Source organism: Nelumbo lutea, chromosome 1 (assembly GCF_056320005.1).
Source record: "Nelumbo lutea isolate HS-2025 chromosome 1, American lotus-T2T, whole genome shotgun sequence".
Lineage (NCBI taxonomy): Eukaryota > Viridiplantae > Streptophyta > Magnoliopsida > Proteales > Nelumbonaceae > Nelumbo > Nelumbo lutea.
In genome coordinates this window covers 97,987,317-98,008,481 of record NC_142684.1, presented here as the reverse complement: position 1 = coordinate 98,008,481, position 21,165 = coordinate 97,987,317, and the positions used below count along the sequence as shown (strand labels likewise).

Genomic DNA, 21,165 nt, shown 5'->3' with positions numbered 1-21,165 from the left:
TCTCACAGTCAATTATCTTGGTCGTTCCGATAAGCAAGAGAAAAGTTCGTCAAGTTTCAGCTGACGAAGATGAAGAAAACAGACTTTTTATTGCCTGATTTTCAAGTATAAAATAAAAACGCTATCTTTTCTATATTATATCACAGATATGATACAATGAGCATAATTGGTCCAGAATACAAACTCGCATCCTCTGCATAGATTGCAATGGTGGATGGTAGCAATGGCAGCGCCAGTGGGATGGTAGGGTTGTAGATTCAGAGGAAAAAATAAAAGAAACAGAAGAGAGAGAGAGAGAGAGAGAGAGAAAGGAGATTTTAAGGTTGTGGGGTCGTCGAGAATCGTTTAAAAGGGTAGGATGGTCATTTTGAAAAAAAATAATGCATCAATTGAACGTTTTTCGTTTGGTTCAATGACGGAAGGGAGATATGTAGACTTTCTAAAAGTTTAGGGAAAGTTTTGTTAAAGTAAATGTTAAGGGGAGGTTTTTATGATTGTCATAAACTTTAGAAAAGGTTTTTGCATATTTATCAAAAAAAAAACCCTCCGCTTGCCCCAATCTTAATCATTTAACTTTTGGTCCTTATGTTGGTGGTGATAAGTCACTTAACCCCAGACCGAAAGGGGTGATGAGTTAAATAGTTAGATTAGAAGGATTGTCTTCGAGTTTGACCGAAATATTAGGGATATACAAGTAATTTATCCACTCAATAATTCTCCAAAGAAAGGGAGCGGTAGAGCGGCCCCCTACGTGGAAAACACTGAGACACTACACTCTCCGTAGACCAACGTACACCTCTCTCTCTCTCTCTCTCTCTCTCTCTCTCTCTCTGAGAGTCACAGTTCGGAGTAGGTAAGAGTAGGTAAGAGTTACTGGATAAGGAGTTGTTTGATCACCTGCTGACAAACTGGAACACCATCACAAAGCAAGTCTGCAAATTCAAGTTCATATCTCCATGAGTTCATTAGCTATGTTTCTCCAAAAGGTAGTCTTTATCTTCTAAATCACTTTCCTTTGGTTTCATAATTTCCTGGAAATTTGTATCCTCTTCCGAGTTTTGGGGTTTCCGGAATTTGCCACAGTGGGTTTTCATTTGGTATGGCAGGCATGGAGATCGACGGCTTTCGGTGTTTGGGGATACTTTAGCTTCACAAAATCTGGCTTCATGTGAGTTGGAGTGAAATTGTTCTGTTCTTTTCATACTTATCACTTGTAAACTGCCTGTTTATTGTTTAAGTGGAGATACATGTTTGCACTTCATCTTTTATTTTTTCTGGACTACATCTTGGTGGTTAACTCTTCTTTGACCAAGAATATTTCATTGATGTTACTAATTACCACATTTGTCAACCCATCAACATTTGCCGTCATACACGACTACTAAAGGATGTAAGCATAGAAGTAATGATTTGATTGCTGGTTTAGAAACCCAAAATTGTGATTATAAAGAAAAAACATAGCAAAGAAATGAGATAGCTGGCATGGAGAAAGAGAAGTGGAGTATAGAATTCTAATTACGCAGCAAATTAAGTACTTAATAGGCAATGGGAATTCAACCTATTTATGGTTCAATAACTGGAACCCTTAATGGATAGATGTGGTGACCATATAAGATATAATGCAGGATTAATACAATGACTAAATTGAGCTTGGTTTTGAATGATAGCGAATGGAATCCATGTCCGGCCTCCTCTCCTTATATCCTTCAAGCTTGGGGTGTTCTCACCTCTATCTCTCATAGACACCAAACTGAAGACCTTATTTCATGGATGACTGTACTAATGGGGAATCTCCACTCGTCCTGATTTGTACCATATAAGAAGCCACACGAATAAAGTGCCTTGGATTGACTTAGTTTCACTCAAATATTACATTCACCTGAATACTTTTGCCCCCTGTTTGTCCTCAATTCTCATGCAAAACATACAAGTTCATTTCAACATGTCTTCTTCTAGCTGCACTTTTGCTTTAATCACAAGGACATTTGAATTACCCAATTAACTGATGAGAAGGAAATGGTAAGGAGAGGCAACTTAATATGAATTCAAAAAATAACTGGGTGCTTTCTTTGATTCCCATATTGGCTTTCTGTTGTGTGGTCTGCCATATATGGTTAGAGTACAACTCACAATCATTCTCCTAATGAACAAATACAAGTGATTCCATCTTCTTCAAAGTCGAATTTTAGGACAGACAGAGAAACATCTAGTTGAATAACCTTGTCCAAGTTTTGCTCTATTGCAATATATTGTTGGTGCATGGAACATTTGAAGATGCATTAACCAAGGAATCTCCAATAACTAGGTGTAAACATTTAAATGCCTCTATTTACTTACTTTTTTATTTGTCTAGGTTCCATGTTCTTCATTTTGCATGACTCCTTTTGATTGTTTGAATGATTTGGGTCATTTTCGAGCTTCCTTAATAGCCATGATGGCTTTGCTTTGTGATTACCCCTTGGTTTTTATTTGTCTTCTAGGCATCTCTTGTATTCTTCTTTGTAATATAAATTGGTTAATACACCAAAAGAGAAAAGAACAAAGAAGGAAAAAGCTGGCATAGTTTCTCTTGTTACATTTATGGTCAGCATGTGTTGTGCCAAATAATGATCCAATCAGACCACTATAGTTGAGCTGTTGACATCTTTATTCTTTTATGTGCCATGCATAACAGCTTCATTGACCTTTCTAGTTCTTCGCCTAAGCTTTATTGTTGTTGTCCTTCCTGCTGTTACCGAGGGGCCTTTACTTGGTGTAATGGTAAAATTTTGGGCTGTCAAACATGAGAACACAGATTCAGTGTGAGAATGGCCACTTTTGTGTGGAAAAAAAATGCTAAAGGCTAGGATCATATCCAGTCCATCCCTCCCAATACCCTGGATAACTGGGACAACATTGGATAATGTCCTTTTTGGCCTTCATGCTGTTAACAAATGACTATGTAGCTGGTTCCCACTTCCCAAATCTCCACTTTGGGGTGTTCATGAATCTACCCATGTATAGTTGTTGAGAATGATATCCTGCTTCTGGATTTTTTTTGTTTTTCAATTGATAACAGTACAATTTTATTCATTGATATGAAAGAATGTTATATGTATATAATACATTTCATTGATGTTAGGCTAGTCCTCTCTACATAACTTCCATTGATTCAGCAAAGCAAAAATAATTACATTAGTAATTCCATACAAACTTTCCCTGTTGACCCCTTGCCATGCAAGTGAATCCACTACATTGTTTGCAGATCCATGTAACCGTGCTCTGTGACTCGTAAACGTCTGAGTTGAAAATGGATGCCATCAAGGGAATCATCTAATCATCTAGTATTTTCTTGTGTTTTAACTATTTTCCAGGGAACACTCAAAAAAATTTAAAGCAGAAGATATGCAAACACATATAGAAGGGAAAAACTGCATAGTTACAGGAGCAAATTCTGGGATTGGCTATGCAACTGCTGAGGCTCTTTCTTCACAGTATTGATTTTTTATGTGAATTTTTAGCACAATATACCTAATCTAATTTCAAATTATTCTCTTCTGTCAAACATATTTTTCTAATAAACATATGTTCATCCTTCTCAGTGGAGCAACTGTCTATATGGTATGCCGTAATAAGGATAGGGGAGAAAATGCTCTATCTAAAATTCAGTCAACAACAGGCAACCCAAATGTATACCTGGAGGTATTTTGATTCCTTTCATTCTTGTGGATGTTCTTTCAGGAGCTTTGTGGAACCTAGATCTGTTATTATAGTTTTGGATATAACTGAACTTTTCTTGTCCCTAATACTTAATGATCTTTAACATGATGACCAGGTAATAATATTCTTTTTATTGCATTTTAAGTTTAAATTATTGTTTCCATTTTGTTATTTTTATTGCATTTTAAGTTTAAATTATTGTTTCCATTTTGTTATTATAGGTATGTGATCTTTCATCTGTCAATGATATCAAGTCATTTGCATCCAGATTTTCATCAAAGGATCAACCAATTCATGTCTTGGTAAGATTTTACAATATCATTCTGTCATTAATATTCCTTATGCATGATTTTTTTTTTTTGGGTAGTATGCACATTTTGATTAACATATGATATTCTAAATAAATTATCCTGGTAATTGAGATGTAATGTTTGATATTATGGCATTGACTGATTCAAATTGAGCATTGGCTTTGAATTGAGAAACCATATGTGGTGGAAGGTTTGTGCTAATGGACAGGTTATTGTCAAAAACCTTTCTATATTGCAATTATTAGAATTTAGAAACCAGGTTAGGCAGTCTCAAATTAAAGGAGTTAATGGTACACCTCGAAGAGTGGAACCTTTTGCATGGTTGTTGTAATGTGTAATAGATCTGAGGAAGACCTTAGGAACTTACTCAGCACAAGGTGGCCTTTGATCTCTTTAAGCATCCAAAATTCTGTCCTATGCATCCTTATGAGATTATTTTCTCCACGGTTATCTTCCGATGGTGGAAAGAGATCAAAATTTTGTGTTGTACCATTGTCTTTGAATTCTTCTATGGTATTTGAAATTAAAGAAATAGGAAATTTTTTGAAGGAAAACATCACAACAAAATGTTAGTGATTTATATAATTATATATGCTTAATGGAAGTAGATTGTCTGTTCATGCACCACAAAGTTGAAGACTTAACAGGGGTTCATTCAGATATGATTTTTGAGCTACACTTCAAATTGTGTCAAATGATGTTTAAGATTTGATTGTAGTGCATTTCTCGTTTTGTATCTAGTTGAGTCGCGTATCTTTCTATTATGATTCGGCCTGCCTTGGAGTTCTATTTGTCTAAGATCGGTTATGTAGAAAGAGGTAGAAAGGTGGAAGAAAGAGAGAAAGAGAAAAGGAGAAAGTCTGGTTCGAACTGGAAGTCTCAAAAACATAACTCCCATTCGGCCAGACAATGCTTTATATTATTAAATAATTGAAAAGACATATGTGCCCTTATTTAAGGAAGGAGCACTAGTTCTTAGACAACATTACAGATTAGCAACCATAATCTGGGTATAAGGACAGAAATACCCCTACGCTAACACTCCCCCTCAAGCTGGTGAGTATATATCATATACTCCCAGCTATACTCCCAGCTTGTTACATATGTTGTCCATTCTTCCCCGACTCGAGCCTTTTGCAAATAAGTCAGCCCACTAGTTTTCAGTATTAACATATGTAGTGTCTAGCTCTCCATTCAACACCTTCTCCCTCACAAAGTGACAGTCAACTTCAATGTGCTTGGTTCTTTCGTGAAACACCGGATTAGAGGAAATATGAATTGCAGCCTGATTGTCACAATAGAGCTTCATTGTAGTATTGATGTTGTACCCTACTTCTTGTAGAAGGTTCCTTAGCCACACTAATTCACAAGCAGTGTGCGCCATAGCCCTATATTCTGCTTCTACACTACTTTTTGCCACGATCGTCTGTTTCTTACTTTTCCATGTCACCAGGTTACCTCCCAGGAAAGTGCAATAGCCTATAGTAGATCGCCTATCAGACATAGAACCGGCCCAGTTAGCATCAGAATACCCTTCTATTTCAAGTTTTCTGCCACTCTTGTATATCAGACCACGACCCGGAGCCCCTTTTAAATACCTCACAATTCTTAGAACTGCATTCCAATGAGGAATCAGAGGTTTCTGCATGAACTGGCTTACCACACTAACCGCAAATGAGATGTCTGGTCTAATAATGGCTAGGTAGTTCAGTTTACCCACAAGTCGTCAATATCTGCCAGGGTCTTTAAACACTTCACCCATATCACTACTTAGCTTGGTATTTGTGTCCATAGGTGTTTCAGTTGGTTTAGCACCCAACAAGCCTCCAGCAAATCAAGCACATATTTCCTCTGGCACAGATTAATACCATACTTGGATGTTGCTACCTCTATCCCCAAGAAATGTTTCAGTTTACCAAGATCCTTTGTCTGAAAATGATCCTGTAGAAAAGTCTTCAACCTGCCAATGCCCATTTTATCATTCCCGGTAATAACAATATCATCTACATACACCACCAATAGTATTTTTCCTGCCGAAGAGTCATGATTGAAGACTGAATGATCAACTTTGCACTGTTTCATACCAAACTTCTTTACTACCTCACTGAACCTACCAAACCATGTTCGAGGAAATTGTTTAAGCCCATATACAACCTTCCTTAGTCTGCACACCTTACCATCCTCCCCCTGAGCAACAAACCCTGGAGGTTGCTCCATGTAGACCTCCTCGAGTAAGTCACCATGCAAAAAGGCATTCTTGATATCAAGCTGATATAGCGGCCAATCATGCATGGCTGCAAGAGAGATCACAACACGAATTGACCCTATCTTAGCAACCGGTGAGAAGGTCTTTGTGTAGTCAATACCATAGGTTTGGGAGTACCCTTTTGCAACCAATTGCGCTTTCAGGCGTTCAACACTATCATCAGGCAGATACTTAACCGTATAAACCCATTTACAACCAACAGCTTGCTTCCCAGGAGGAAAAGCGGTGAAGTCCCAAGTGTGATTATGATGAAGGGCAGAGAATTCTTCTTCCATTGCTCGGCACCACCCTGGAGAGGCAAGGGCTTCCTGGACATCCTTAGGGACAACAACTGATGATAACAAGGTGACAAACTGGTGATGGGAGGCGTAAAGGTGAGTAAGTGAAACATAATTAGAAATAGGATGAAGGGTGCAAGTACGTTTACCTTTCCGCAAGGCAATGGGGAGATCAAGCTCAGATGCTGAGTGCGGGTCTGGTGTCGGATCTGTCGACGGAGATGTATCCAGAGGAGTAGTAGCTAGTACGCGTGGGCAGTGTGTATACACATGACGGATAGGTGGGCGTTCAACAGGTGGTGGCACCGGCGGCAAGGGTTCGGTCATGGCTGGAACAAGGGGAAAAGGGTCGGCAACGGGAAGTGGAAGAGGATGAGGTGATGAGGAGGAAGAAGTATCATCAGACCCCAAAAAGAACGGAGTAGACTCAAAGAAGGTGACATCAACACACACAAAGGACCGTCGAGAGCTAGGATGGTAACACCTATAACCTTTCTAGGTCTGAGAATAGCCAAGGAAGATGCACTTGAGAGAACGGGTATCGAACTTGTCATTCCCGGGACCCAGATTATGGACGAAGTAGACACACCCAAATACCCTAGGTGTAAGAGGAAACAGAGACAAAGCGGGAAACAAGACCGTAAACAGAGAATGACCATCAAGGATGAATATGGGCATCCGATTAATCAGAAAGCAAGAGGTAAGCATTGCATCACTCCAAAAGGGTTTGGGAACATTCATGTGATGCATTAGGGATGGTGTTGTTTCCAGGAGATGGCGATTCTTTCTCTCAGCCACGCCGTTTTGTTGTGGGGTGTAGGTACATGAGGTCTGATGTATAATGCCATGTTGGTTTAGGTATTCTTGAAATGATGAGGATAAATATTCACGGCCATTATCAGAACGGAAAACTTTAATGTGGGTACCAAATTGATTACGAATCTAAACATAAAATTTCTAAAAAATGGTAAACAATTCACTTCTTTTTTTCATTAGATAGAGCCACGTCATCCTTGAAAAATCATCTACAAAATGACAAAATATCTATATCCATTATATAACATCACTTTATAAGGACCCCAAACATCGGAATGAATCAAAGAAAAAGGACTCGACACACGGTTATCAACCCTAGAACTAAAGGGAACACGATAGTGTTTCCCAAACTGACACGACTCACAATCCAAAACAGAAAGTTGACTCAAAGACGGAACCAAAGACTTCAAAACTTTTAGCGACGGATGACCAAATTGACAGTGCCACTGGAGAGGAGAAAGGGATGATTGGAGAGATGTTGAAGTTTTGCCACCACCGTCAAGATAATACAGTCCACCAGCTTCATTCCCTCCACCAATCTTCATCCCCGTCTTGAGATCCTGAAAAACACACATAAAAGGATAAAAGGTAATGGAGCAGTCAAGTGATTTGGTCAGCTTACTAATAGACATAAGATTAAAAGGCAACTTAGGAACATACAAAACTGAGGAGAGGGATACAGGGTCTAGGTCAACATTACCAACACCACAAATTGAGGATGTGGAACCATTAGCAAGGGTGACAGATTGTGATGTTGAGCAATGAGATAAGGAAGAAAACACACCTGGAGTTCTAGTCATGTGATCGGAGGCTCCAGAGTCAATGATCCAAGGATTGGGTGTGGATGCCAGACAAGCCATACCTGAGTGAGCGAAAGTCATCGTGTTCTGCTGTGATTGGATAAGCCTCTCATATTCATCACGGGGAACACTCACCATCTCCTTCACGGGACCATCTGTGGATGTAAGAGGTATCTTATCAGATGAATGATTCTCCTGTCTAAAGCTGGAACTAGAGTCACTAGTCGCGGCATGATTGGCCCAGGTTGAGGGTGGACCATGTAGATCATAACAATAGTTAATGGTATGTCCATCCATACCACAATGAGTGTACTTCCTTGGGCTAGAGCCACGTCCTCTACCACGGGCTCCCCCTAAATCTCTGCCCCCAGTACGACCACCACCACGATTATAAGTAGGCCCGCCATTGCCACTTCGGCCATACAAAGGACCACTACTATCACCACGGCCAAACTGAGCTCCCCGAGCTCCACCTCTAGCACCACTGCCTCTCGATACAGCAAAGGCAGATCAATCGGAGATATTAGAGTTCTCAGTAGATCCAATAGAAATCCTCCAGAGTCGAGCAAATACCTCTTCTAAAGAGGGGAGAGTTGATCCTCCTAATATCTGAGCCCGTACTGGTTCATATTCAGACTTCAGTCCCACCAAAAATCTAGTCACATCAAGTTGTTCTCTCTGTTGTTGCTGAATCTTGACATCAGAAGTGAGAGGGTGATAGACATTCAACTCATTACGTATGTTTCTCATGCTGGCATAGTACTCCTCAAGACTCTGATTGCCCTGTTGTAGATTAAAGTACTCCTGATACAGCCGATACACTCTGGTTGTATTGTCCTGTCCCGAATACAATTTCTTCACATGGTCCCACACATCTTTGGCAGTGTCAAGAAACATGAAGTTTACACTAATCGTGGGTTACTATTCCACAACCATGTGATGATCTGAGCATCCTCTTGCTCCCAGTCTTCATACTCGTGAGAGTCAGTCCTCTCTTATGTGTTTTACCTTCTTCTTTGCCTTCAAAAAGACTTCGACAGATTTAGCCCAAGGCACATAATTCTCTCCATTTAGGTTTAATGGAGGTCATCTGAACATTCAGGTAGTCTGTAGGCACCATCACATTAGGTTTACAATCACTGTTATCTCCCATTCTGTTATCACCGATTCTGCACACTTACTGAATTCTATTACCACTGAATTCTGCACACTGCACACGATTAGATCACACTCGTCACACTGATTTCAGCACTTGTTGCTGAAAAGTGTGCTCTTTACACCACAAACCCTACTCCTACGGCTACCTGAAATCTCACCACTATATGATTACAACTCTTCCTTCAAAATACACAAAAACAGCATAAACCCTAGCACGCTACTGTTTGAAACCCCAGCATATGATCTGAAACACACTTCCTATTTGATCCATAACAGATATCATGCACAGAAATCTCTTACCTTATCACTGAAGGAACAACCACACGAACAGGAAATCAGTCCACACAAGACAGCCACTGCACCACACAGATCGGCCCTCTATTCTTCATCGATTAGGGGAGGGTGATCTTAGAAACCACAGCAACTAACCATACAAGACCCGAATGGAGGCATAGAAACCTCCAAGGGAAGAGGGCGATCACTCCTTTTCAGCCATTTCCCTTATCTCCAATTGAATGCAGAAAAATCAAGAGAAACCCTAGACAGGGTGCACAGAGAATAGAAATCTAGGCATACAGAAATCTAGGAAGATTCAAGTTGCTCTAATACATGTTATGATTTGGCCTGCCTTGGAGTTCTATTTGTCTGAGATTGGTTATGTAGAAAGAGGTAGAAAGGTGGAAGAAAGAGAGAAAGAGAAAAGGAGAAAGTCTGGTTCGAACTGGAAGTCTCAAGAACATAACTCCCATTCGGCTAGACAGTGCTTTATATTATTAAATAATTGAAAAGGCATATGTGCCCTTATTTAAGGAAGGAGCACTGGTTCTAACACAACATTACAGATCAACTACATTATCAAATTCACATGCTTGTGTAGGGTTGGGTAACTATAACTATGTCAATTCTGACAAGTCTCCCAAGCAAAGTTTTTACTTGCCTCTGCATTTCAAATTACTATTTTCTGTATGGAAACTTTGGTTTCTTCACATCCTTTCTTTTTTTCCTTCTATATTTTTGCATAGTGTATTTCACTACTTTCCTCAGTATGATATTCACTCGGTACAATGAATCTTTAAATCTAGTGAACTGATATTTTGCTACAGACTTGATGACTAATATTGACATACTTTGTTTCATTTAGGTTAACAACGCCGGTTTACTAGAGAATGACTGTATTACTACTCCAGAAGGGTGCATCCTTCTTCAAATAATCACCTTTGTTTTATGCATTTTCCCCACAATATGAAGTTGAGAAATGATCAATGTTGCTTATATTTGCAGCTAGATTGATACCTTGCCTTAATTTTGTTTTTCCTGTTGACTGTATTTTCCCAGACTGGAGTTGAATTTTGCTGTAAATGTGATGGGTACGTATGCCATGACAGAATTGATGTTGCCAATGCTGGAGAAGGCAGCTCCTGATGCTCGAGTCATAACAGTCTCCTCAGGTGGCATGTACACAACGCCTTTAACCAAAGATTTACAGGTAACTCATGTAGTGTATATTATGAGTTATCAGAACTCTGCCTCCCATTGCAATTAACTCAGGTTTTATGCTTCTATTGTGCAGTTTAGTGAAAGCAAATTTGATGGGATCCTACAGTATTCTCGAAACAAACGGGTTCAGGTCAGTAGAACTAATATTCACTACATAGCATGACTGCAAGAGCAGGACAATTTTCTTTTTTTTTTTTTGAGAAATTGATTCTCTACTCTGATTATTATTAAATTTTTTTAATTGCTTTTTTACAATGGTACATTAGCACTTCCTTGTATGTGGAGTAGAAGTACCCTTAAAAAAATTATTTATCTATGAAAAACTCGTGCACCCAGGCTGGAGGGTTACTAAATAATCCAACTAATAAGTTCGATTCCTTACCCCTGTATGCCTAAGAGAGGAAAATACTTTAAACTCTCTGATCCAATGACTGAACATCGGATGCATAAGTAAGCAATTATCAAATTTATGATTCTTATTGTCTGGACCCAATAGTCTTGTTGATTAAAATTAAAAATACTAAAAATCATAAAAGAGAAAAATAGAAAAGAAATCCATTTTGCCAGGTTTTTTCACTTCCCAAATCATATGAAGTTTAAAATAAAAATACGGATTATTTTCTTGACAAGCTCATCCTTCACGAATTATCATTTCTTTTGTAGGTAGCATTAACGGAAAAATGGGCAGAAATGTACAGTAAAACAGGTGTTGGGTTCTACTCAATGCATCCAGGTTGGGCCGAGACACCTGGTGTAGCGAAAAGTATGCCTCGTTTTAACAAAATGTAAGGAAAATCTCTTCGGTATATTATTTTCCTAGAATCACATTCTCCCTAATTTCAACATTCCATATTAATTCTCCCCTTTTAAATCCTCCTGGTGTATTGCAAAATAAAATTACATCATTTTTCCCAACCAATTCCATGCTTTGAAATTGCTTCCAGGTTATCAGGAATACTTAGAACAAGTGAGGAAGGTGCTGACACAGTTATTTGGCTAGCTTTACAGCCTAAAGAAAAATTGGTTTCAGGTGCACTATATTTTGATAGGGCTGAAGCGCCCAAGCACTTGCTATTTGCGGGGACAGAGGGTTCCCATGCTGCAATCGATTTCATTATGGACAATCTTCGTTCCTTGTGTAGTCTTCCTTCATGAATTAAATTTTACTTAAGGAAAGAAAATAATGAAACATGTTTTTTTCTTCAAACTTTGGAATCATGTATAAGTTAGAGTTAGGCATTTTTATGCTATTCAATATAACAACCGAGTTATGTATCTATTATATGAAAAGATCAAGGGATAGTTTGGGTGAAAGCTCATTTTCATTTCAGTAAATGATTTATCTAGGTAAATGCACTTGTTCGGGCAAGTGTTTGTTGGAAAACGCTTATCTGGATAAGAGCATTTAATAGTATTCTTTTATTCTCCAATTAAAGGTGTATAGTGATTGATTTATGATTTATCCAAAAAAGTGGTATTATTTAAAGGATAATATTGTCACGTGCATCAACAAGTAATTTATCCTCGGACGAGAGGATATAATTTGCAGTAAGAATGTTGTCACGTCTTTTTTCTTTAACTGAGCTATGAGTTAATTATGTGACAATTACCAGTTGTGCAGATTATATAATTTGCAGTAAGAATGTTTTCAAATTAAATCATGGTTAAACGTCAGTTGGGTAACGTGATAGTATACTATACAACAGGTTCATACTCAGGCATGTCAGGCATTATAATAATGAATTTTTGGACTGAGGATCTTATTCATGGGTGATTGATTGCCTGTATGAAAAAGTATCCCATGTATATGCGATGATTGAATGAACCTTTGCGATGATCACCTAGTATGTACCTGGCTCATTCAGTTGCTGAGACATGGAAGGACTGAACTATGGATGTTACTATTGCCGCCAGCTTTCCTCAATGTGCAAAAAGGCCTATTATTACCCAAGGTTCAAAATATTGATTACGCCAATAGAGGCGCATCAGTAGTGTTTTTTAGTGTTTTTTTTTCAAATTCGGTTCAGAGAGGCCAGTTTAAGCTCCATCCACCTCCCGATACAATACGTATTGACCGATACTTACCAATATTTTGAACCTTGTTATCACCTAAATAGTCCTAGATAAAGGCATTCTCTCCTACTTGAAAATAAAACCAAAGCTCGCATACATTGTGAATTGATACAAATCATCGAGTTGACAAATGAACATTCAATGACCAACATTTATAGAAGAAATTATTAACCACATAATTTTATAGATAAACTAGGATAAAAGAAAAGTTCAAGCGTACAATAGTTACAAAATTTGTACGGAAACTTTCACACAATTGCCTGCTCACTTGTGAAAAAGGCAACCAAGGATGCTCGGCTGCATATTCCAAAAGCCTCGATTTTACCTGTATTACACAAACTTCAGAGCATCTCAGTATGATTTTCAACCTCATTCACATTTCTGCGCTCTCCTGCCTGTGAGCCAAATATGTGGATTGTCAGCAGAAATTTCATGCACAAACAAAGGTACACAGTTAGAAATCCATTCCTGTCAGTTGAAAAGGAATCAATTGGCATCAAGAACCCCAGTGGTGGAAATATGAAATATATTTATGATATATATCTTATATTTATATTACATAATATTGTTGGGTTGCTCTATTGCGACCAAGGTTCAAAGTATCGATATGGTACACCCCGTATCGGGCGTATCATATCGTATTGTATCTTTTGGTCTTGATACACCTATTTACAGGTGTTTTGGGACCCCCATTTATTTCAGTAAAAAAACACTTAAAGATCATCTCCAGAAATCAAGTTTTGAAAAAAAAAAAAACTAAAAATAAGCATTGAGCGGTGAGTTTTTAGTACTGATACTCCCCTGCCAATACACGGGTGTATCAATACTTTGAACCATGATTGCGACCTGGGTGACCAGGGTTAAAATCTTGGAAACAGCTTCTGTATGTACAGGGGTAAGGCTGCATATAGCCCTCCCCAGACCCCACATTGGTGGGAGCCTCGTGCACTGGCCTGCCCTTAAGTATTGTTTATCAGCAACAGTAAAATATGACTATTGAGATTTGAGACTTAGAGAGTGAGAAGAATGAGACAAAGCGAGAGACACCTGATATCATAAAACCAATGGCAGGCAACTAAACCCACAAACTCATGGGCACTTCACATCACCCACCATGGATGCCTGTATAACCTTAAAATTTTATGCTACAGAAAACAAGAATTGATTGTAAGGGATAGAAAGTAACCTTTTCTTCAGAATTGCTCCTTTAGAAAACATTGCTGGTGGCATGTTGTAGTTGATACCAACTTTTAGAGAATTGTACTCAAAAGATGCTTGGATGCTTCGAAAGGTTACAGCTAAGGATGCTTGGATGCAAATCCCAAAAGCTTGACCCAATTATATCACAATGTTCCACAATCACTTTCTCCAAATATCCTTCAATAGGATGTCCACCATTTTCCTCCATGCTCTCTTCCACCTGTGAGTTAATGCATGGAACATAATTAGATATCCCTTTTTCAGCTTGGCAAGCTACCAGCAGAAATATACAGGGAATTAAAATTTATCTTTGTCAATAGGAGAGCAATCAGTTTAGAATAATGAATTTATAGGGAGATGTAAACAAAATTATGTAAGATTATCAATTAAATGTGACAAGATGCATCCTATAATGGAACTTCAGGTTTCCCCTCCGAGACATGAGTTACACCAAACACGATGAGACTCAGACTTTAATACTGACATTCTTATGGGTATGGCAACACATTATCATGTGTTAATTTATAAGCCCAGTTGAAGAAATTGACCACCTAAAATTTTGGGAAAAGGAAGAACAATTAAAATAGTGATTTTTTGTGTCAAATGTGGTAGATGATTACTAAAACTGTAAGAGATCCATTGAATCATGGGTCTTACTACTCTGCAAGCCTGCCTGTATAAAATTTGGATCCTACCCTACAGGATAAAAGAATCCATTTGATGAAATAGGAAATAACCTTGTCGCTGAAGACACATGATCCTTTACGGAACATCACTGGCAGTGTATTGTAGACGATGCCAAACTGTTGCAGAAGCAGATCCTCTTTCTCTTGTGTTTGAGTACCCTGGAGTATTGGGGAATACAAGGATTAGGAATTATTAAGGCATACATTGTATAATTTAGGGTTAGGAAATAATGTGCAATCCTGAGTAAAACATCTGCTGAAGGTGGCTAGTTATTTATGGTAAGCCCACTTGGGGGCTAAGCCACTCAGCTAATGAGGATGCAAAGAGTGGGAAGGATGGATGAACCAACATGCAAAGATTCAAACAAGTCCCACTGGCCATACCATGGAGCAATCAGATCTGCTACTCAACATGTTTTAACCCAGTTCTGCACAGGGTATTCCCCTGATGACTATCAGCATCATAGTTTAGAAAATTGGGATTTGAACAAAGTTCAGCTGCAAATCTTTAAATAGCAGAAACAATAACAACCTAGTTTGAAATTCCAAATTAACATGTTAAAAGAAAGAAATAATTTTGGTTGCAAAGAGTTTCTGAGCCTACTATTACTACTACTACCAACATTTTTATTAGCTGAAAAGAAAAGAATCATAAGTCTTCTGAACGTATAGGAGAAGACAAGTAGCCCCAAATAAATACAATACAAAGCTGAAAGGGAAAAATAATCAAAAGAAATAACTGGAAAGAGAGGAACCAAAACACAATCGAGACCATCCAACCCCTCCTCTCATAAGAATCAGCCAAAGAAATCGACAGGACTTGGCACTGATCTGAACAATACCTATTTTATTATTTTGAGTTTTAAATACGGCATTCATACTTGGAAGTTACAATCAAGGTTCTAAATATCGGTACAGGCTGATATGCCCGGATGGGGTGTATCGGCCTGTATCTTTACCCGCTTTTACATTTTTTAGTTTTTTTTTTCAAACCGGCTCAGGGGGATCGGTATAAAGTCTGTCTACCCCCTGAAACAGGTCAGACCATGAAACACTTACTGTAGGGGTGTATTGGCCCATACACCCTGATACGTTGTGAAATTTTAATCCTTTGTTACATTTATCTCATCAAGTGAAATTTTAAACTAGATCACCTTGACGAGCCTATTAAGTGGCAGTATCTGCTGCATGAAACCCATAACATGAATGTTCCTCTCAAGGAAATTTATTGACAAAAGTTACTCATGAACTACAAATGATGTCTATGGGATGTCATAATGGTAACAAAAAAGAACATGAAGATTGTAGAATATAAAAAAGAAATATTGAAAATAATGGAATAAAATTGAAACAATGAATTTTTATAACTTAAGTAAAAGATTGCAGTGAAACTAGATTTCAATATGGAAAATCCAAAACTCCATACAGAAAACCTTCTTAAACAAGTAGAAATAACATCTTTTACACCTTTAAAATATGCTGAGCTTCACTTTTGGCCTTTCCCGACTTAACCAGCATCCAGAAACAAGTATTGTACTGATTGTTGATATGACCTACAGAGCAGGAAAACAAAATGCAGTACATGTCATTACAGATCAGTTGCTGGGATGGAGGTGAAAATTTCGACATGCCAGACAAAAAACAGAATGCATGTGCAAGTGTCTTCACATGTGAAGTGAACTGAATACTCACAATCTACTTGTCTCCATGCCAGATAATCTTGAAGGATCTCAGCTGATGGGTAGCATACAGCCCGTCCATCAAAAGAAGGTGCATACTTCAATTCCTTTTGCAGGAAGAACTCTTTCCATTTCATTACATACATAGAAGAGAAGAATGATACAACACGGGAAACTATTTTGCTGCAAGGATGATTTGGCAGAAAGGCAGAGTTTCCATGACTAATTGCAACAGAATACTTCTCTAGGACAAGGAGGTATACTCATAGGGATGGGAGGACCAGAAAATGTCTCTTGTTACAATGTGAAAAACGTCCATTCATTTTAGACCCACAAATTGATGAGCTATAGTCAAAGAGATAGCCTATATCTCAGAGAGAGAGAGAGAGAGAGAGAGAGAGAGAGAGAGAGAGACTATATCAAAATTCAACCTCTGATCAACATAATTATTAGATCCTTAGGCATGCTATAAAAGTCTTAATTCAATTTCCAATTTCTGGTATCTTAACAAAAGATCAGAAAACTAGGATCATATCCTCTGCTTTTATTTTGGTGCCAAAGAGCTCCAATGTGTCTACAAGGAGACGAACTGAATGGTAGGGTCCAACTTCTCTGTGCACACCATGTGTAGTATGTACGAAGAATGGAGGAGGGTTGCTTCTTCTGGTCTTTCCAGCTTACCTTGAGCTGGTATTCCTAGATAATTACATTCACAAATACCCGGAGATTATAGAAGCCTTGGTTAAGAAATTGAAAGACAAACCTGGAATATCTTTCACAGAACTGAGATCCATCCTTCAAAACAAAGCTGAAAGATAAAGTATCAACAATTTAAGAAGACCCAAATGCTGAAAGAAACCACTTGAATATTAATAACAGGAATATAAAACTTTGTGAGTTTGGTAGACAGGTATTCAATAAGGCCAACCAAAAATCATGGTAGAACGATATACTATAATATTCTTTTTTTTATTGGTAAAAGAAGATGTATATTAAAACTGAGCATATGTAGAAGATCATGGAACAGTGTTTTAAAAAGAAAACAAGGCTGAAGCCTTGAGGCTCACCTTGAGGTGAAGCTCAAGGAACATGCCTCAAGGCTCAGGCAGAAAGTATATAGCACATTCCTCACACCACAAAATGACCTTTGTACATATTTGCAAGTGCATACACATATGCACATGAATATGTACCATGTATGGCTTTAAGTATGTGTATCTGTGCTTTAACATGTTTAAAGCCATTTGGAGTAATTATTTAACAGTTAGAATTATTGTAATATTTTATTAAATGATTTGTAAGAATGTGATAGCTTTCCCTACATAAACCAATAACCCATGAGGCTTAAGCCTTGTACCTAAGGCTCATGCCTCACACATCAAAAGGTCCTGGCTCCTTATCCCATGCCTCCATGTTCTTAAAAATTGCTTAGAAGTGACACAGGGAGCCAATGGCAACCCAAGGCCATATAAATTGGCTCCCTATCTTATGATAAGAAATAAATGCAATCTAACTCCGTTAAGTATTGGCCCAACATCAGATCATTCCTTGTTGCACCTCCTATTCCTGAGACAAAGGGATTCAATCTAGCTGATCTATGACCCTGTCCTTTTTTATCTACCCCTAGCTCTTCCAGTCCCTTCAACTTGCAACAGATTACAGGTGCTGTTGATGGTCTTCTATGCACATGACCAAACTATCCTAGTCTACTTTCTCTCATTCTATCACCTATTAGAGCTACTCCTAGGTTCCTTCCAATGACTTCATTTTTTATCCTACCCTTTCTAGTTTTTCCACTCATCCATCTCAGCATGCACATTTCTGCCACTATTTTTTTTTGACATGTTGCTTTTTGATTGCCAAACACTCCGCTCCATACAGCATTGGCCTTACAATTGTTTTATAGAATTTTCCTTTTAATCTAAGTGGTATCTGCTTACGTCATAAGACTTCCAGATGCACTCTCCATTTTGCCCATACTACTATAATTTTTATGGGCGACATCCTCCTCAATCTCTCCCCTGTTATGAATTTTCAAACAAAAGTACCCAAAAAGGTCACATTGAGTTCTCCTGGTCGACAATCCTAATTGTATGATGATTTGCACTCATATTATTGTTAATAAATTTACAATGAATATATTCTATTTTAATCCTACTTATTTTAAAACCACTTGTTTTTAAGGTATTTGTGCATTGACTTAACTTTGCATTTAATCATAGTTGTCAAGGCGACGCCTAGGCGGGCGCCTAGGTGACGCCTAGGCGACAAGGTACCTTTTGAGGCTTGCCTCGCCTAATCGCCAAGCAGTTTTGTACTATGCATTGTAAAATATTTTTTTATTCTTTAATTTTTGACATTATAATTATAAAATAGGCACTATTAAACTAAAACATTCATTTTTTGTGTTTATATACTAGTTTGTTTTTATTATTTTCTTATTTGTTAGGATTTAATCAATACAAACATTGCTAAATGCTGTATTGAACCCTCGAAGACTTTAAAACCTGAACCAATAAGTAAGGAAGAACTTAAAATTTTGTCTAATCAACACATTTTCCACTACTACTACTACTTTTTCTTTTATTCTTTTCCTGTAACAAAAATAAGGGTTTAGCCCCTATATTTTTTGAATTTTCTTTTCCTTCTTTTTTTTTCTTCTCATGAATATGTTGATTTTCTATACTTTAACATGAACTCTATACTTTTCTTATGAAAATTATGAATAATTAGTAAGGAAATATGGCTATGGTACCTAGGGAACTACCCTAGGATCTATGTTTTCTATATAAAAAAATCCATCGCCTAGGCGACGCCTAGGCGCTCGCCTAAGTGACTAGGCAACAAGGCGCCCCCCTGACACCCAGCCTCGCCTTGGAGCCTTGAAAACTATGCATTTAATCCTTCCTTAGTTTCATAAATTAAAACAATGACATTAGCAAACAACATGCACCATGGTACCTGAATAATTTTAATCATATTACCTATGATCAGCAAATAAATAAGGGCCACATGTTGAACCTTGGCAAAGAAAATCCAATGGCTCTCCCATAGGTGCTTTAACATTGGTTGTTGCACCCTCATGCATAACCTTGATTAGGTTTATATACCTTTTTGGAACCCTTTTCTTTTCAAAGACCAATCATATTTTCTCTCTAGGGATTCTATCATATGCTTTCTCTAGATCAATGAACACCAATGAAGATCTTTCTTCTTCTCTCTAAACTTTTCTATAATTGTCTCAAAAGAAAGATAGCTTCCATGGTTGATTTCCCTAGCATAAACCCAAATTGGTTTTCTGATATACTTGTTTTATGTCAAAACCTTTGCTCAATTATTCTCTCCAAAAGTTTCATAGTGCAGATCATGAGTTTAATTCCCCAATATTTATTACTTATTATAATTTTGTGTATCACCTTCTTTTTTAATATAGGCACTTATCCAACCTCTCCCGGCTCCTCACATACTAAACACTTGCACACTAGATTGATGCTTTTTATTGGTAACCAGAATACACGCTAGATTGATGTTTGTTTATTAGTAACCAGAATTCATGCTAGATTGATGTTCTAAGATTTCAATCAACTTTGTGTAAGAATTTTCTCTATAGCCAGAAAAAGATTCCACTCTAGGCAGGTCTTAACTACCTCAGATCTTGGCTAAACCTCAAGTGTTCACCCACCGCTCTCAGCTTATCATAGAAAATTTTGAATGAGAATTCACCATTAGGATCATACACTGAAACATTTTGATCCTCACGAGCTAGTTGAATTGGTTCATCTTCCAAGATCCATAATAACCCCACACAGTAGCTCCTAATTAAGCAAAGGCATGCAAAAGGAGGAATTCCATACAATTTTTCAATCTCTTGGGAGTGAACGTTCTTAGCCTGGGCCTACAAATTTCCGGGCTAGGGCCTAGATTGAGTGCAGGGTCAGTATGGCCCAGAATATATATTAAAATATGATATAAATAATATATAAGCCCTATTGTATACTATTCAATATTATATAACATATATTATATTTTTCTGATTGATTACATATCATATATTATAATTTATAATATATAAGCTTGTAAGCCAAGCCCATGATTGCCCCTAAAATCACTCACTCCATAACTTGTAATGTCTAAATATGGATATTGACATGGAAATAGATGCAAGAAATGGGCGTGACCCTCCATTTCGTAAGACAATAGATAAGGACACAAATATGGGTATCCCATCTAATATGCTTATTTCATACTTCTAAATTGACCTTTGAAGCTAAGTGTCATTTTTCAACACTATAATAATATCTTGTAAATTTTAACTAAACTTCTAACCAGTGTTAAGTGCAAGGTGCAAAAAAGGCATAGTGGTCAATTTGCACCTGAGGCACAAGGTGCAAGGCAAGGCGCACGCCATTTTGAAGCAAGGCGCAAAAATACAAAAAAAATGCCTTCAAATTCAAAAAAAATCAAAAAATATTAAACATGATATTAATAAAAAATATAAACTTAAATTTTAAAATAATGTTTTAAAAAACCTATTATCTAAAATTAAAATACATAAACATAAGATGTAAAGCATATTCAAATGAGAACTTAAAAACAAAATAAAACATATAAAATATTTTCAAGCATGTAAAACCCCTAATCTCTTCTTTCACTCAATTGCATTACTTCAAGTAGCTAATGTAATGTAAAACATATTACATTC

The 21,165-nt window shown here is 37.5% G+C and overlaps 2 protein-coding genes across 6 annotated transcripts in view; one reads left to right on the top strand and one right to left on the bottom strand.

Moving 5' to 3' along the window:
* The first annotated feature begins 739 nt into the window (after positions 1-739).
* Positions 740-12,139, top strand: LOC148876329 (NAD(P)-binding Rossmann-fold superfamily protein). The gene is made up of 10 exons (XM_088966616.1): positions 740-986; positions 1,107-1,168; positions 3,354-3,473; positions 3,582-3,681; positions 3,921-4,001; positions 10,470-10,519; positions 10,664-10,814; positions 10,899-10,955; positions 11,489-11,610; positions 11,770-12,139. The coding sequence occupies exons 1-10, from the start codon at positions 957-959 to the stop codon at positions 11,978-11,980; spliced, it is 984 nt and encodes a 327-aa protein (XP_088822742.1). The 5' UTR covers positions 740-956; the 3' UTR covers positions 11,981-12,139.
* Positions 12,140-12,968: 829 nt separating this feature from the next.
* The window catches only part of LOC148876328 (tRNA(His) guanylyltransferase 2-like), a 60,629-nt gene continuing 52,432 nt past the window's right edge, over positions 12,969-21,165 (bottom strand). For all 5 annotated transcript variants that reach the window (XM_088966611.1, XM_088966613.1, XM_088966615.1 and 2 more), the window contains 6 exons: positions 17,227-17,271; positions 16,477-16,646; positions 16,252-16,337; positions 14,836-14,943; positions 14,085-14,318; positions 12,969-13,293 (listed from right to left, as the gene is read on the bottom strand). In XM_088966611.1, coding sequence (XP_088822737.1) covers positions 14,163-14,318; positions 14,836-14,943; positions 16,252-16,337; positions 16,477-16,646; positions 17,227-17,271 — 565 coding nt within the window. In that variant the 3' untranslated portion in view covers positions 12,969-13,293; positions 14,085-14,162. The remainder of the gene's footprint in view (positions 13,294-14,084; positions 14,319-14,835; positions 14,944-16,251; positions 16,338-16,476; positions 16,647-17,226; positions 17,272-21,165) is intronic.

Coding starts and splice junctions, on each gene's coding strand:
- LOC148876329 (XM_088966616.1), top strand. CDS start 957: ATGAGTTCATTAGCTATGTTTCTCCAAAAG. Junction 1,169..3,353: donor TTCACAAAATCTGGCTTCAT/GTGAGTTGGAGT, acceptor ACTATTTTCCAG/GGAACACTCAAAAAAATTTA. Junction 3,682..3,920: donor ACCCAAATGTATACCTGGAG/GTATTTTGATTC, acceptor TTGTTATTATAG/GTATGTGATCTTTCATCTGT.